Here is a 17102-nt window from a genome sequence, read left to right on the forward strand (position 1 = left end):
ACTGTAGTTGAAAGCATGGTATGTTGAAATACATTATATATGTTATGACCACTCCTGTCCTATATAAGCTGAGGATAATATGCACAAAACAGGAGGGGGGGGTCTACAGAAGGTTGCTCAACCATAACATTAAGAGTAAATACACAATTTTCAAGATTCCTGGTGAAAGAAGAGTGAAAGATGGGCTTAGCCACTGCTGGCAGTATTCATGTTCACACAAGAAATGTATAACCAATAGTATATTGTAAGACTGAATTTGCATATTGTCAGAAAAAATGCCCAGCCCATTGTTCACTATACTATATCAAATCAACTACCTTTAAACAGTAACAATGAAGCTGTACACTGCTCTAGTCCTTGGATAAATGTATGTGGAGTATAAAATGAATTATTTTATTAATATTTTTTTGATATGCTGCTCTTGTCAATTTAGGTAAGCCTTCATTATAAAAAGGAAATATCACAACAGAGGTAAAGTAAAATAGGAAAGCACCCCAGTCCATGCTCCCATGTACAACACACACCAAAAATAAAATCTGTAAATAAACATTTAACAACAATACTATTTTTCTGCTTTTAATAAAAATGAATACAAACAGAATTCTAAGGTGTTCCACCATACCTTAGAATTGCTCACTCCAAGCATGCATTTCATAGTCATTAAATTACTTAAATGCTGGCACAAGATTAAACATGATTCCATTAGCTGGAAACAATGCAGAAAATTAATTTAATAATTTTTGTATATACAAAATATAAATAAAAGAATTAATCTACTTTAATTACGGCTACATATAGTTGTTCAGTAGAAACCACATTTACACAACTTTACATTTATTAGAAGTTAAATTGGCTTGTATTTTACAACTCTTTCATCTTAATTTACAATAACCACACATGGGAGGGAGGGAGGCAGAATGTACCTTTATTACAATGTCCAAAGGCTTAAAGGTGTTTCATGAAAGGTCACCATAAAATTTCCTCTTAAGTGGATTGCAATGGAGCAGGCCTAGTTATAGGCACATCTCTTGGCTTACTTGGACAGGGCCGTGAAGTATGAGGCTCAAAATCACTAGGTTCTCTTGTTAAAGGATTCTTGTTTAAGCCTCCTGTTGCTCTGTTACCATAAGCACTACTTAGTAAAGACGGCTGTGGATTTACAGTTGTACTGGCAACTGTAGAGACAGGAACACTGCTTGCAACAGAAGTATGTCTCTGAAGATATCGATAATCAAGAGGTGGGTTGCTAAATATAGTGTAAAACAGAATAAAAAATGAATAAAAAGCAAGCAACATGCACATGCTAAATATGAGCTAATATAGTGATTTTAAATCATGCGACTGCAATGTAAAGTATACTTTTTAGTACAATATCTGCAGACAAACATGCTTGACATTTGGCTGTGGTCTTTACTACCTGCTTCATTCATCTGAAGTTTGGGCAAAACATAAAATAGATCTATCAAACAGAAACATGCTAGTTTTAACAGCATTGGATAAGAAACAAAGCACTTTACTTTAAGAATGAATGATAAAACAACATCCTGTAAATCTAAAATTAGATTTTTTTTTTTTAAAGGAAAATTTGGAAAATGCATGCTTTATTAAATCTAAGATTAATTCTTTCCACAAACACTGACACACAAAAACAACAGATTTAATTCCACACAACCAAAGTTTTAGCTGACATTATAATTACCCATCAGCTATATATAATGGCAGTAAAAATGAAATTAATTGAAATTTTCCATGGTACATTACTATCAAAGTGCAATATAAAATGATAAAGACTGCACTTACTTCATTATAACTATTTATTAAGAGGAACTGTCAATTTTTTTTATCCTCCACTGTGAAAGTATTTTTCCCTCTGGAAGCACATTCATTAAATGTACCTTTATAAAATTTGGCATCTCTAAATCTCCAATGTTACTGATTTAAAGGGGTTTACTGGATGTTGATTTATCATGTTTTTTTTTTGGAAAGGCACCATTTTTTAAAAGCTACCCACTGCTCCCAAACAGAATTCAAAGTAGGCATAATCATATATTTTTGGAAACACTAGATAAGCATACTGATCACCAAAATGCAATGTTAATAATTCTAAAAAAAAAAATTAAATAAATTTAAAAAGAAAAATCTTAAAATAAACGCTGTTGCAATAAATAAATATGGTGTATTTTAAAAATTCTTAGAACAATATTACAGATTCAAAAAATACACGAGTGGTATATATAAATGTTCACCCTTCTCATCATTATAGGATTGCTAAGCATTTTACACTGGATTATGGGTAAATAAATTAAAAGAACAAAAAAAAACAGTGCAACTTCTCACTAAAGAGTTTGTGAAGTATGTTATACTAATCTCAAACAAAATAATTTTGAAACATCTAGAGTACTAAATTTTTCAAAATGTACATTAAACAAGTAAAGTTTTCTATTTACCCCCATAATGGGGTAATGATAAAAGGAAGTAAAAATAGGACAAAATTCTGTTAAATAGGCTTTATTATTATTATTATGACAAAAATAACTTAAACTTGTATAGGATATGAAGTAAAAATGCCAAATGTAACAATGCAAACTGCTAAGAATCTTTTTACCATCTTATTAAATCACATTAATGTCGCAGCAGCCTCAAGAATGGAAGGTGCCATATGTGAATTCCCATTCAAAAATCCATTTAAACACAACCACCTACATGGCATGAAAAATACAAGCATCTGGCATAGTACTACTCTACAGCAAGAGTCTTCCTACAGTATTTCTCTATAACCAAAAAAAAAACTGCATAAACAGAACTAGTGCACTTCATGTTGAAATCATATTTCTAAAGAGTGACATTTTAAGTTGAAATAATTACCCCCTTCCACATCACTCTATTAATTACACTACAAACTGTGAATTACATTTTGTGAACAGTTAGCATGGGCTACTATGCTTTGTGAAAAACAAAGCACTAAACAATTCCAAGCGCATCCAAACTGCCTATGTGATGATTTCAAATGCATTTTTTTTTGATTAATGGTAGCTATAAAATGTCTTTCCTTTCAAGATACAATAGGATCACATACTCTGCTTGAATACTTTTGCATTCATCCTATATACACTGTACTAATTTATTTATGTATTTCAACACAATGTTGAAACAGTTGAAAAAAAAAAAAAATAATAATAATAATGCTACAATATGTTTTTCTGTTAATCCTGCCTAGGGATCATGTCCTGTGAGTCAGAGCTTGCACTCCTTTAAAATAATTACATTCATTTTCATTCGTGAGTCGACCTGAAGTACATAATATTGTTTTTAAACAAATAACACCATCCAGTATGTAAATTCATTATTTGTTAAAAACTCAAAAGGTACTGTGACCAGTTCTGGAACTATTTGGTTCCATCACCAGGTAACAGACAACAGGTAACCTCAATTAGCAACCTTAGGTTGCGCAGTGAATAAACAGTAAGTGAGCAGTGAATGATCAGTGAGTATTGAATGTGAACAAGCAGCTAGGCAGTGTTTAGAGGAAAAACATTTAATTGAAATTATAACTTTCCTACTAATAGCAAAAATTGTTTGCATGCAGTCACATTAGAGCTGTTGTGTTATGGAATGGAATAAAGAATGAAGTGTTTTAAGTTGGAGAAAAGTGCAACTGAAATTGGTAAAATGAGCGCATAGTAACAATGCTCTATCTTACTTGTGTGTTTTTCATCAATTTGCAGGATTTTAGGATGGCTGTATCTGGGAAAATAAGTGTTTAATGCACCCCCAGCAATGCTTCCAACCCCAGAAACTATATATATATAAATCACAGTGTCTGACCATCTAATGATGGGAAATTTGGGCTAACAGAAGATCTTCATTAGGTTCATTCTGTACTGATTGACAGATGAATATAAGCTTCTCAGACTCAAGCATGAAAGCTTCTGAGGAAAAGGGAGCTGATTCATGTTGCATAATACTAGGCTACATTCTGCACTGAATACCAAGGAGTTTTTGGTAAAGTGTGAGTCAGTAAGGCTAAACCAACCCCTTATTCTCCTGATGTATCCCCCCCTGAATTACTCCTTGTTTTCCAAAATCAAATCCATGCCGAAAGGATGATGCTGTGCAGTGTAGGAAACTTTAAAGAAATGTGACAAACCAATCTATGTTGATCAATTCAAATGCATTTAAAAAATGTGCCCAACAGTTCTAGGAGGATCCTGTAAGTGAGTAGCTGCTCAAGCCAATTACTTAAATTATTAAAAGCTTTTTTCCCTTCTTAATCTGATTTTCTTTGAACTGACTCAGTCCTGGTACTTAACTGTCAAACCCTGTATATCAGGATTTGACAAAAAAATAAATCACATTCTAAAACCATAGATAAAAAGAATACTAAAAATATACCACTATTATTTACAAATAAAATAATATGTAAATCAACACAGCAAGTATACCCTATGGAAGTTTTTGACAAATGGATTTTGTCTTTCAAAACCATACAACTTCAAGTACAATATCCTAAAATATATAATAAGAAAAAAGGAGTAAAAGGAGCATGTGTTGTAACTACTGGTGACCACATGATTCCTTGCCCTGTTACATATTTAAGGTTACCATACTCAAGAATTTTTTGTTGTAGGATTTTAGGAGCATAAGCAACTAAGGCCATATTGCTCTGTGTATACTGTCTGTAAATTGCATGGGTTTTGTAATTGATTTTGTTTGCTGGATGAAAAACCCAACCTTCTGAGAGAAAAAAAACCATACAACCCTTGCCAACTAACTCAGCCACACTGCAAAAGGCCTACAAAAATTCCTACTGTCATCGACAGGACTCAAACGTTGGTCTTTTCTACGTGGTGTGGGGAGGACAGCGATTCTACCAACAAATTCTTGTACAACTGATAAAGACAAAATTGATCTGATCAACACCTACCATGACTTCAGCATATTTTTGTATAATGAATTTTTGTTTTTTAATAGTTCGGTTGTGCAATTCTAGAATTCCAAGCATAAGAAACAATTTTATTCTTTCTCTGCTTGGTTATTTGTAGTGACAGGCATATTTAATTTTGAAGATTAGTAATTGAAAAACAATTTCAATAACTGAAATAATCAAAATATTCATTTGTTAAAAAAAAAAACCACCAGTAAGTTCATTTGAAATTCAAATGATAGAGATCTGAATTTTAGCTGGTTTAGTTTAGAGAAGGAAAAAAGAAAAAAAAAAAAACACTTCCAAGGTCCAGATATAAAAACAATCCTCTCAAAAAGGGTTATAAAGCTGTAAGTGAATAAAATTAGAGGTACATAAAAACATTTTTTTTTAAGAATATTAAAATCTGTATCTATACCTCTCTGTTTCATTAACATTATTCCTTCCAAACAGGTTTTCTCCAAATCTGTGAAAATAATAAGTGAAGGAAGAAATCTATTACGTTCCAAATATTTATACGATATACTTTTTTTGAAAAGTAATAATTGATTTTGCAATTCTCTATTTTTATGAGAACAAAGCTAGAAATTTTCAGGTCAGGAAATGTAATGCTTTACATTTTTGGTGCATTTGCTTATCAATTAACAGGAGTTAAAAACTTCTATATTGTAATGAATAATTATTTATCATGGCTACCCAATATGTGAACACTGCCATATGATGTGTTAAACGAATGGGATGGCTGTGAGGATTTGTAAGTCTTTTTTGTGAGAGGGTAGCAAGTGCAAGAAATATGAGTAAGCCTGTCAACATGAAATTTGGTATATAAGGTCTAGAAGGATACTCTAAATAAGTCCCAAAGTCTCAGAAGGTTCAGAGCAATTGTTCCAGTTTATTATGATGTTTCTCTATCATGCTGGAGGAAGGAAACAGGAAGCACTATGGAATCACAATTAGTTCTAAAAGCTTTCAAGGATCAACAAAACACGTGCTGAAAGTTTGTTGTGTTGATCTGACTTTTCCATCTTGAGTAAGGCTCCACACCCAAAACCAATAAACATTTAAATAAGGCTGGGAACTAATGGGAGATATTGAATCAGAATCTCTCTCTCTCTCTGTATTTTTTTTTCCCCATGAAAACCCCAAACACAAAAGGTATTAGAATCTAGAGTACATCGTACTGTGCATGGGTTGAAGGTTGAGAAGATGAAAGAAGATCCTTTTTTTTTGACATTAGACATGAATTTCTGTAGTTTGTAATTCTCAGGAAATGTGTGAAGGCAGGTTGTTCAGGAAAACTGAAGTAGAAGGAATAAATGAGGAAGACCACAGGAGGCATCAAATGGAGTGTACCGGGAATTATAAGAGGTTGTTTAACAAGATAATGAATACAAGAGTTAGAAGAAAAGAAGGATGCAAGCAGGTCAGCTTTAACTTTAGCTGAGATGGCAACAGAACCATTAGAGTTTAACAGAGGTGGGAGTAAGATGGACAAAAGTTGTGCCAACAGATATGCAAGAGACCAAAATACTCAACTACTGTTTTGACAAGAAGCAAGTTTTCTACTGTTAAGCCTCTTCAAAATCTAGTTTGGACTGATTAAGTAACTGCCTTACAATTTTTGCAAGCTTTGATGTAGGCAGAAAATGAACCTGGAGATTTGGAAACAAGCCAACTGCAGCATGCAACATTCTTATCTTGAACAGCCTTGACACATTTGTTGAAAAATCAAGGTTTAGATAAAGGATGAGATTTTAAGGTGGAGTGTGAAATAAATGATTTCATCCGTACAAGGATAATTTTACTGAACACAATCTGAGCAAACACTGACATCAGAAGATTTGAAACAGTAATCCAAGGAAAATAAATCTCTCAGATCATTTCATTTTACATTCTTGTAATGCTAAACAACACTAGGTTGAGAACAGCCACGAGAGAAAGACTCCATCGCAGAAGAGACCATCACCAAGTTGTGATCTGACATGCCCAGACACCACTCACCTGAAATGTTTACTTTGAAAGGTTTGTTCATGAGAAAAAGATCAAGAATATTGGCTGTGTGATTAAGATGCTGGATTTTTTGGTAGATAAATGATCTGTGCAAAGTTATTAATAACTGTAAGAGCCTCAGCATCTTGGTCCATGTGACTAGAAAACAGAAGCCAGATGGAATTATGAACATTAAAATAACCAAGGAAAATTACCTTACTGTTAGAAAAGTTGGACTGGAGAAAGTCAAGTTTCAAAGAAAGGAAGTCAAAGAGTTCCAAGTGATTAGTGGAGTTGTGAGAATGATAGAGGCACCAGATGAATTTGACATAATGGGACAGAGATTTTAAGTAATGACAGGGAATATCAGAGTGGGCATATGCACAAGTGCAACCTTTGAAGCGAAAGGAATCGTACAGCAAATAATTAAGACAACTGAGATGAGCAATGGTTGAATCAATCGATAACTGGAATTCTATCAGAAAAAGTATCCTAAAACCTTCCAAAAGAACAAAAGAGCATTTCTGAAAACTTGGTGTCAACCTGACTTTTTCTGCAGAGCAGTGTCTGCTCCCGAAACGCACTTCAATTTATATACAAAGATAACTTGAAATTTTATGGAAAAAATTGCTGCATTTCTAATTATACTATTTTAAAAAAATCAGGATGGCTTGACAGATCTTTCCAAGAGACCCAAATACAAAATTTAAACGAAACTCATTCACTGGGAGTAGAATTGTTACATGCAGAAAGACAGAAAACTGAAGAGAGCAGGCACTTTTTTATACTTGTGAATTTGCCTCAAAATCTGATACACCAGAGAATGTAAGAAAACTAATGTTATTGACCAGTTTATTAATATTGTATTTTGTAAATAATAGACCTGATATGCAAACATTAAATGAAAATTTTACATGATTAAAAAGCAATTTCAACTCAATTAAATAAAATTATTCAAAACAAGCTCTCAAAGAGTAACAATACTAACAGTCATTTGGAATGTTTGTAGAGAGAGAATAATTGTTATTAAACAAGATGTTTATGAAATAAATCTACTAACTATTGACCATAACTGAAATGAATTACAACTTCTCAATTATGCCAATCACTAGTTATTAATATACTAAATTACTTATTTGTATTAAGTAATTATTTTTCTATTATTTTTCTCCTGTTTTTCATCATAATATAAGTATTTTAAAATAATGCAATAAATTATTGCATTTTCCAGTACTTTACAAAACAAGGAGAAATGCTACATTTCTAAACTAAAATATGTCATTTAAAAAATAGATCCTCCCTTTAATTTGAACATGTCTTCATGTAACTACTACTTATTTACAATAAAAGCATTGTTAGGCAATACTGTGGGGGGGGGGGGATCACTGCTCAATAAGAGAAGTGAATTGCATCACAATTAATATCATGTGGAATTGTATATTCAGAAATTATGTGCACTTAATGCTTGGGTCAAATTTAAACTGCTCATGTACATTAATTTCTGAAGTAAAATATTAAAAATAGCTTTTTTGGAGCACTTTTATGTACTACCGAAGAACCATAATAAGAAACAAAGAAAATAAGCATTTATATTTAATTAGGGAACCAGTATCAATTTAAGCCAGGTTCTGTATTTATTGTTATCACTAAAGAACATACAATTATCTACCAACCTCGGTGATATTTTCTTAAACTTAAAGAAAATAAATAAGTTAACCTCAAAAATAAACAAACAGCTTTTCTTCAGCATTTATTTTTTTAAACTATTAACTACCAATACACATTTGTTTATAATACACTGCTGTTTTAGTCTTGAAAAGTGAGGAGTCCAGAACCCTACTGCCCAGGGAGTGTTTTTCATTATTTTTAAAAAAATTCTCTAATTACACAATCAATGGACACATAAATAAGGGCAAATTTTTTAAATAACTATTTATTCAAAAGAATTCTAAAGTCACCTAAATCTGCATACATATTAGTTTTAAGAAGTCCATTACAAATGACACTAAACAGTAATCTATTTGTTAATGAACTGGGCAAAATATCTCAATACTTCAACCTCATTAAACTACATACCTTGATATTTTTGGCACAGGTAGAGAACTGTCAGAAGTAGTATGCAGTAAATGAGCTTTTGGAAAAGAATGACTATCTGATCGAGGTGGAAGAATGCTTGAGTTTACTACTGAAGTGCCCATGTAGGAAGTTCCATAATGTGGCTAGAAAACATTAAGACTTTAAGGAAACTTAATTTTTTTTTTTTTCTAAATTTAAATTACTCAAGCATAGGCATTACAAGAATAATGCATGGAAACACATTAACACCAGTTATAATAAAAAGAAAACAAAATTTATGAGAAGCACATCAGAATTTCATGCTGCTGTTATAATTTGTATTAATACTATAAATAAATATATAAAAAATAAAAGAGAACATAAAAAAACCTGTGTTTCCTTCCTCACATAGGTACCTATCCAACTGACGTTTGCATTTCTTTGGGCCAACAGTCTCAAACAAACAGAGGCGACTTATTTCAGTAATTAACAAATCACCGGCTAAAAGAAAAATTTCTACAAATCCAGTATAAATCATCTTCCCCATAATTAACTTATGAGGGGATGCTCTTGAATTTATAAGAATTTCTGGAATCATAACAGTGAAATTTCACCTTCATTCATTTTACTATTCCCTTCTAGGGCAATACAGATCTCAATCAGGTCCTTGGTTACCAACCTCTGTAGCACACATTCAAATTCTCTTCATACAGGTTCTTTTTTTTTCAGATCTAACCTAGTGAGTTGCTGGTCTTTGAATGATTGATGCCTTGAAGTGTAGTGTCTCCATACTTGGACACAGTATTTCAAGTGCGGTCTTACAACTTTATACAGCAGGATCATGACCTTCTTTAGCTCTACAAACAAACGTTCAACAAATCAATGATAGGATACCATGGCCTTCCAACTGCCTGTCTACCCTTTCTAACATATTAAAAAAATTCTAAATGAACGACATGTAAGGTATTTGCATCATTAGGAAAAGTATCTGTTAATTTGAACTCTGATATTTGAAAGTATAGCATAATTTTTAATTGAAAATAATTTATTTAGCTCTATGTTCAAATGATAATATTTTTGCTTGATATAATAATAATAAAATGAAATGTAAGAACCCACCAATAAAACTGTAAAATGTAAGAACCCACCAATTTGCTGGAAACCTGTTTACTAACAAATGTCCAGCAAATGTTAGAATGTTTCAGTTCCCACCACTGGGTGACTGCTTTGTTTAATCAGGCTACATGCGTAAATGCATATTCAATCGTATCACAGAAGAAATAAATTTACCGTGCTTTGATGAGCATATGTATTGTCCTGTTTTATAGGTTTGTTATTTGTTTAATACCTTTGCTGTAGAAGGTATTACACAAGTCACCATATTGTGGCACCTTGTTTAATCCTGATATGGCTCAGACAACAGTGCAAGATGTTGACATCGAAAACAACAACTTGATAATGAAGAACTGAATATGAAAATCACATTCTGCCAAATCTAAATAGTGGTCATAACTTTATTCCAATTAATTTGCTGACACTGATAAATCAATTTACTTTTCACAGATTCAAATAAAAATTTGATAAATTATCTTTTGATAAAAGAACATTTATCAAAATGCAGGATGGCTGAAAAGGGAAAGAAAGAAAAAAAAAAAAAACACTCCAATAATGTCTGTTGAGAGGATCTACACTGCCTCAACAGGTACTGTTGGGCAAATGACACAGTAGTTAGAATTACTAATTTGTTGGGTATGAGCATATTACCCACAAAGGAGGAAAAACACATACAGAGAGAGAGAGAGAGAGAGAGAGAGAGAGAGAGAGAGAGAGAGAGAGAGAGAGAGAGAGAGAGAGAGAGAGAGAGAGAGAGAGGAAAGAGTGTGAGTGTACAGAAGAAAGCAGTTAACTGTAATGGGACATCAAAGAATGCCATCAGGTCTTGAAGATTTATTGGTAATGAGTGTGGTGTAATGTGTGCAGTATGGTAGAATTACCAATATCATCATGCTAGAATAAGAGGAAACATAAGAAGCTAATAAAATAGACCAGATTTATCTTGACATGCAAAAGAAAGATTATTAGAATAACATCAGTGTGAATTTCAGTATTTCTCCAGTATGATATTCATTCTCCATCATTAACCAATTTTTTATTGGATAAATTTAGCTGTAAAAAAAAAACTCTTCACAGCACCGTATATATCAAGAAATAACCATTTCTACGGTAACTCTCTGAAGATTTTTTTTCCCCTTTTTTGCCAGCTTCACTACCCAATTTTTGGCTATACAATAGTTGGGATTTTTTTTTTTTTTGGATAACAAAACTTGTTTCTAATAATGTTTTTTGACCTTATTATTCAATATAACATCAAAATTAAGAATAAATTTTTAAAGTTTCTAGATTAACTATATTTCCAGAATTTAGACACCTTAACTCCAAAAGAGCACAATGAACAAAAATGTTTTAGCACATAAGGTTAAAGTGACCAGACATCCTGGATTTCAGTCGTTTGCCTCCAGCATTGCAAACGTAAAATGTCCCAGATTGGACATGTAGCCTCCATACTTAATGGCAAACATAATGCAAATGATTTGCATTATGTTTGCCGGGAACCAATGGTACAATGGAAAGAGTTTTTTCGATAGTAGATAAGCTATGGACATCAACAAAAACACAGTTCACCGTAGAAATGCTGAAAGCAATATTACAAGTTAAGTGCAAATTTTATGAAGATATAGCAAATAAAGAAGAATTAAGAAAATTTCACTCAGCAGAAAAATACACTGTGCTGTCACTTTATTAGGTACACCCCTGCCGTGCACACAAATGGTTGTGCCATAACGTTGCAAGTCACATGACCACAGTTGTGGATATAAATACAGCAGAACAACCTTTCTAGCATCCGTTAAGCGTATAAACCGTAGCAAGAATGGGGAAAAGGAGTGATCTAACAGACTCTGAATGTGGCATGGTAGTAGATGCAAGACGTGCTGGACAAAGCATCTTTGAAATGGCAGTTCCCCTGAAGTTTTCATGAACCACGGTTTCAAGGGTGTATCGAGAAAGGCGCAACGAATAGAAAACATCCTCTCAACGACACTCCTGTGGAAGAAAATCGCTTGTTGATCAGAGAGGGTCAGAGGAGGATGGCTAGAATTGTGCAAGCAAACAGACGGGCCACAATGTCGCACATCACGTCAGAATACAACCTTGGTGTGCAGAACAAAATATCGCAATGGACCACTAGTCACACTTTGTTGTGAATGGGCTACAACAGCCACATCGTGTACCTTTGTTATCAATGAAGAACAAGAGAGCATGCAGACCGTGGGCACAGCAACACCAGCACTGGACTATCAAGGATTGGAAAACAGTTGTTTGTTCTGACGAGTCAAAACATCATCTTGTTACAGCATCTTGTTCTGACGAGTCAAAGTTCCTGGTGCATCATGTTAATGGCTCAGAATTTGGCGAAAATAACATGAATCCATGGACCCGTCATGTCTGACGATTACGTGCAAGGTGGTGGGGGCAGTGTTATGGTATGGGAAATGTTTTCTTGGCACATGTTGGGTCCACTGATACCCATAGATTCACATCTGAATGCTACGTCATACCTAAACATCATTGCTGACCAAGTGCATCCATTCATGTTGACAGTTTATCCTCAGTCAGATTACTTCCAGCAGGATGATGAGCAGGTGCACAAAGCCCAAATCACCATGGAATGGTTCCAGGAACATGACAATGACTTTTCTTTGCTGCAGTGGACCGCTCAGTTCCCGGATCTCAGGATCTCAATCCTACTGAACGTCTTTGGGATGAGCTGGAAAGGGCTGTTCGCCACAGTCCTACACCTCCATCGAATCTCAAGGAACTGCGTGACACACTCGTGTCTGCATGGTACTCCATTCCTGCACGTTTTCAGCATCTTGTTACACTGTATTCAGATATGGGAAGGCAATTTTAGAAAGAGGTCGAATCAGAGGATGGCAAATATGCAAAATCTGAATATAGTAGATGAAAATATGATACACAGCCAGGAAATTTTTTTTTTTTGTTTGCTTCCTCAGTCCCAGTTCATTTTGTACTAGGTTTTTCAAATTATTTTACCTGTTTAACCACTACTTCACTTCCACTTTCACTATCCCTTAGTTCAGGCACCATGTGTACTTTTCATTTCCATTTCTACAGACACTATTTATTTTACAAACCACACGCGCACACGCTATATTGCTTTTGCTTTTTTTTAAAAGAAGTTTGAATTTTATTTTATAAATTTAGTTCAAAGAAGTCACTTTGAGAGCTCTTTGTTCAAGCTTCCTGACTATGTTTTTGTTGAAAGTTTTGGTTTAATGACATATTACCTACCATGTAAAGGTGTTCATGTTGGAAATAAAAGTAGTTAGGAGATGAGTTTTATAATATATATGTAGTATTGGCTGAATTATGGTTTTATTAGTACATTACAAAACTTAAAGCTTTATCTAGAATATTCACATATAAGAGTTTAATTAGATAGTATGAATCAGAGTTGTAATACTCAATATGTTCTACGTTGATAATAATTTCTGGAGGGTATCATATGGAAGTGTTCCACGTACTATATTGAGGTAAACTCCTCTTATTAATTTACTAATAAGAGTTTAATATAAAAGTATTAATTTTCGTAATGTATTTATTTCCTTCACTATGCATTCTATGTAAAAATAATGCCGAAGTGCTTTGGCATTTGCTATTTGAAATATTTATGCTTACCTGATATGGTGTAGTAAGGGATGATGTTCTGATGAGGGCAGAACTTGTTCCAACAGAAGGTATCACTGAGAGAGGCTAAATTTAAAAATAATAGTAAAATACAGGAATTGAAAAGAAAATCTTTTAAAATAAAGCCAATGAAAAAAAAAATCATATTTAATGTAATTTAGAAAAATTCAATGGCATTTAGCACTCCATGTACTTCTGTGGCATATGATATATAGTACACATGCACTATATAATAAAAAGGGATACTGGAGGACACGATTATTTTTACTGAATAGGATTAAAGTCTATTAAGCTAAACAAATCATAACAAAACTTACTATAACACTATAAAATGTCACAGAACTAAAAAAACAACCTTCTCTCCTGTAAAAATGGCTAAAAAAAAAAAAAAAATCGTGCAGCTTTATTACCATTTAACAATACCACTGCACATTACTGCCGCAAAACTTCAAAATTCAATACTACAAAATTCAATACTACAAACAGTCTATAACATCCAATTGATACCAAAAATAACTGACAAATTGTAAAAAACAAGTCTTCATAAACTATCAGTTATTTTAGATATTACTGAATTATAGTTATTGTAAAGACATTAATTAAATGATAAAAATATTTAATTTAATCAATGATTATTCAGATCAAGAAACTGATGATCTGTCTCATGATAATCTTAGTAAAACCACCTCCCACCATTCCAGTACATGTAAGACCTGTGTCTTCTGTCAAAAGGATATCAGAAGGATTTTAAACAATCTTGATGCAAGGAAGCTCTGGGTTCTGATGACATTTCTCCACTTGTTCTCAAAACCTGTGCTCCTGAACTTACTCCTGTTCCATATTGATTTTTCACTTTCTTATTCCAAAGATGTTTTCCCTTCTTTGGAATTTGCTCATATCCAGCCAATGACTAAACAGGGTGACAAATCCCTTCCATCCAATTATTGTCCCATTACACTTACTTCTACTCTTTCTAAAATAATGGAGAAATAAATTAACCACCAACTCAAACTACCTAGAAACCTTCCATTTGATCAATGATTGCCAGTATTGATTCCATCAGTGTCAATCCACTGGTGATATCGTGGTTTATGTTACCCACCTATGGACAAATTCAATGGAAAAGTTTGGTGAAACTCAAGCAGTTGCTCTTGACATTTCAAAGGCTTTTGATTGTGTTTGTCATAAAGGTCTTCCGCGTAAGCTTCAAGCTTATGGTTTGCCAACTGTTTTTTTTTGTAACTGGGTATATGGCTCTCTGTCTTCTAACTTTTCCACTAATGCTGGTGTTCCCCACGGTTGTTCTTTCTCCCACTTTTTTCCTCTTGTATATTAATGACCTTCTTCCATTGACAGGAAATCCTATTCATAGTCCTGCTGATGATAGCACATTGCATTCCACCTTCCACTTTGAGAAACCTTGCTCTACACAAATAGCTTCAACTTCTTGAATATCCACTAACAATTCCTTAAATGCTGGTCTCCAGGTAATTCTCCAGTAGGGTTAAGACAACTTAGTTGATTTCAATCCTTCTAAAACTCAGTTCTGTCTTATATCTCCCCTCTAATTGCCTAGAAATCAGTGTTATCTCTCCTTGCCTAGAAATCAGAGTGTTATCACACATCTTTATTGGGGAGGATTACCCTGACTTCTAATCTCTCTTGGCATAAGCACATTACAACTATTGTTTCCTCCGCATCTAAAACTGGGTGTTCTCTTTTGTTCTTGACATTACTTTTCTTCCAAACAGCTGCTCACTCTGTACAAATAGCAAATCCACCCTACCATTGAATATTATTCCTAGAAGCCTGAGAGAGGTTTGGGGGATGGCATCCCCAAACCCCTCTCAGGCTTCTAGACTCCATTCAAAAGAGGGCAGTTACGTTAATTAATGACCCATATAATAAACTCTCTCTCCACTCTTTCTCATAGACACTGCTCTTCTAGATTGGCTTCTATAATTCCCACTCTCTCTTCCAAACCAGTCCAAACACATGTGGCAACCACTCAGAATCCTTTCACTGTTCAACTTCAAACTCACAAAACAAACTGTTCTTCTTCCCCATTCATTCCTTCAACCCCAAATTTTCTGGAACAACCTCCCTTCATACACATTTCGTGAAAATTATAGTCTACAGAAATTCAAGTCTAATGTCAACAAGTATCTTCTTTCATCTTCTCAACCTTTAACCCACACACAGTACTAAGTGCTATATGTTCTAATACCTTTTGTGCTTGGGGTATTCATATAAAAAAAAAAAAAAACCAAGACCAGAAAAGTTTACTAAACTTTTTAGTGTGTGAAACCTGTGTCACAGGTACTACTAAGTTGTTTCTGAACTCTATGGTTTCCAAGTTCATTAAATAAAACTTTTAGCAAATGCAATGCTTCCTATTTTCAATCATTCACTTCCAGTCATTACTACTGGTATTAAAAAAAAAATAAATGCTGGCTGTCCAATATCACATAAACCAAGAAGATAATGAAGTTCATGATTCAAGATGGCCACTAAAAACTGAGTACAAAAAAAAAAAAAAAAAGCATCTTAAACATAGCAACTGAACTCCTTCCATACCTGACGAAGCTGTACCACAGTAGAAGTTGGGTCAACAAGTGGTGCTCGACGATGGTTCATCTGGACTTCAGTAAGATTCTTGTTTAGCCACTTGATCACTGAAAATCAAAAAATTATATAACTGCTAAAATAATACATAATTTAATAATTCTTTCTTCCAGTGGCTATACAGGGTGTTTCAGTTAAACGTTTCAGAACTTCTAAGAGTGGTAGGGTACATCCTGACAACTCGAAATCGTATAGCAATGTGGGGTCGGAAATGCTTTCCTGAAGCGGTGTTGTACACAGAAGCACCATAAAAAGAAAAGAGACCGTAAGTGAGAAATCGTTTTAATAATACATGAAAAGAAGCAAAAGGTACGTGGATTAAAGTAAGTGTTCGAAGTTTCTTCAACCTCGTATTGCTTTCGCACAGTGGTACCTTGGAAAATGTGCTACAAATCCCCTTTTTCCTGCTGAAGTGTTGTTTTTCGATGAGGCATCCTTCACAAGGGAAGGAATTTTCAACACGCATAACGACCATATCTGGGCAGTCGAGAACCCGCATGCAATACGACGTCGTGCAGCACAGATTCAATTTTCGGTCAATGTATGGGCCGATATTATGGGAGATCACCTCATCGGACCTTACCTGTTACCGTGTCGTCTAACCGGACCTATCTACTTGATCTTTCTGCAGCAAGCATTGCCACAACTTTTGAGAGATGAACAGATTTCTGCATCGACGCAACAGACAATGTGGTTCCAACACGATGGAGCCCCTGCCCATTATAGCGGAGATGTTCGTAAC

General features: G+C 34.0%; 1 protein-coding gene across 1 annotated transcript in view; it reads right to left on the reverse strand.

Moving 5' to 3' along the window:
* Window positions 1-825: 825 nt before the first annotated feature.
* LOC150078977 (spindle assembly abnormal protein 6 homolog) overlaps window positions 826-17102 on the reverse strand; it is a 100699-nt gene continuing 84422 nt past the window's right edge. Inside the window, exons 13-16 of the mRNA XM_090382908.1 lie at window positions 16313-16410; window positions 13727-13801; window positions 8990-9132; window positions 826-1246 (exon numbers count right to left, since the gene is read on the reverse strand). Of these exons, the coding sequence (XP_090239034.1) occupies window positions 985-1246; window positions 8990-9132; window positions 13727-13801; window positions 16313-16410 (578 nt within the window). The 3' untranslated portion in view covers window positions 826-984. The remainder of the gene's footprint in view (window positions 1247-8989; window positions 9133-13726; window positions 13802-16312; window positions 16411-17102) is intronic.

The sequence above is a fragment of the Mastigoproctus giganteus genome, chromosome 10 (assembly GCF_048544385.1).
Source record: "Mastigoproctus giganteus isolate SK-2022 chromosome 10, ASM4854438v1, whole genome shotgun sequence".
NCBI lineage: Eukaryota > Metazoa > Arthropoda > Arachnida > Uropygi > Thelyphonidae > Mastigoproctus > Mastigoproctus giganteus.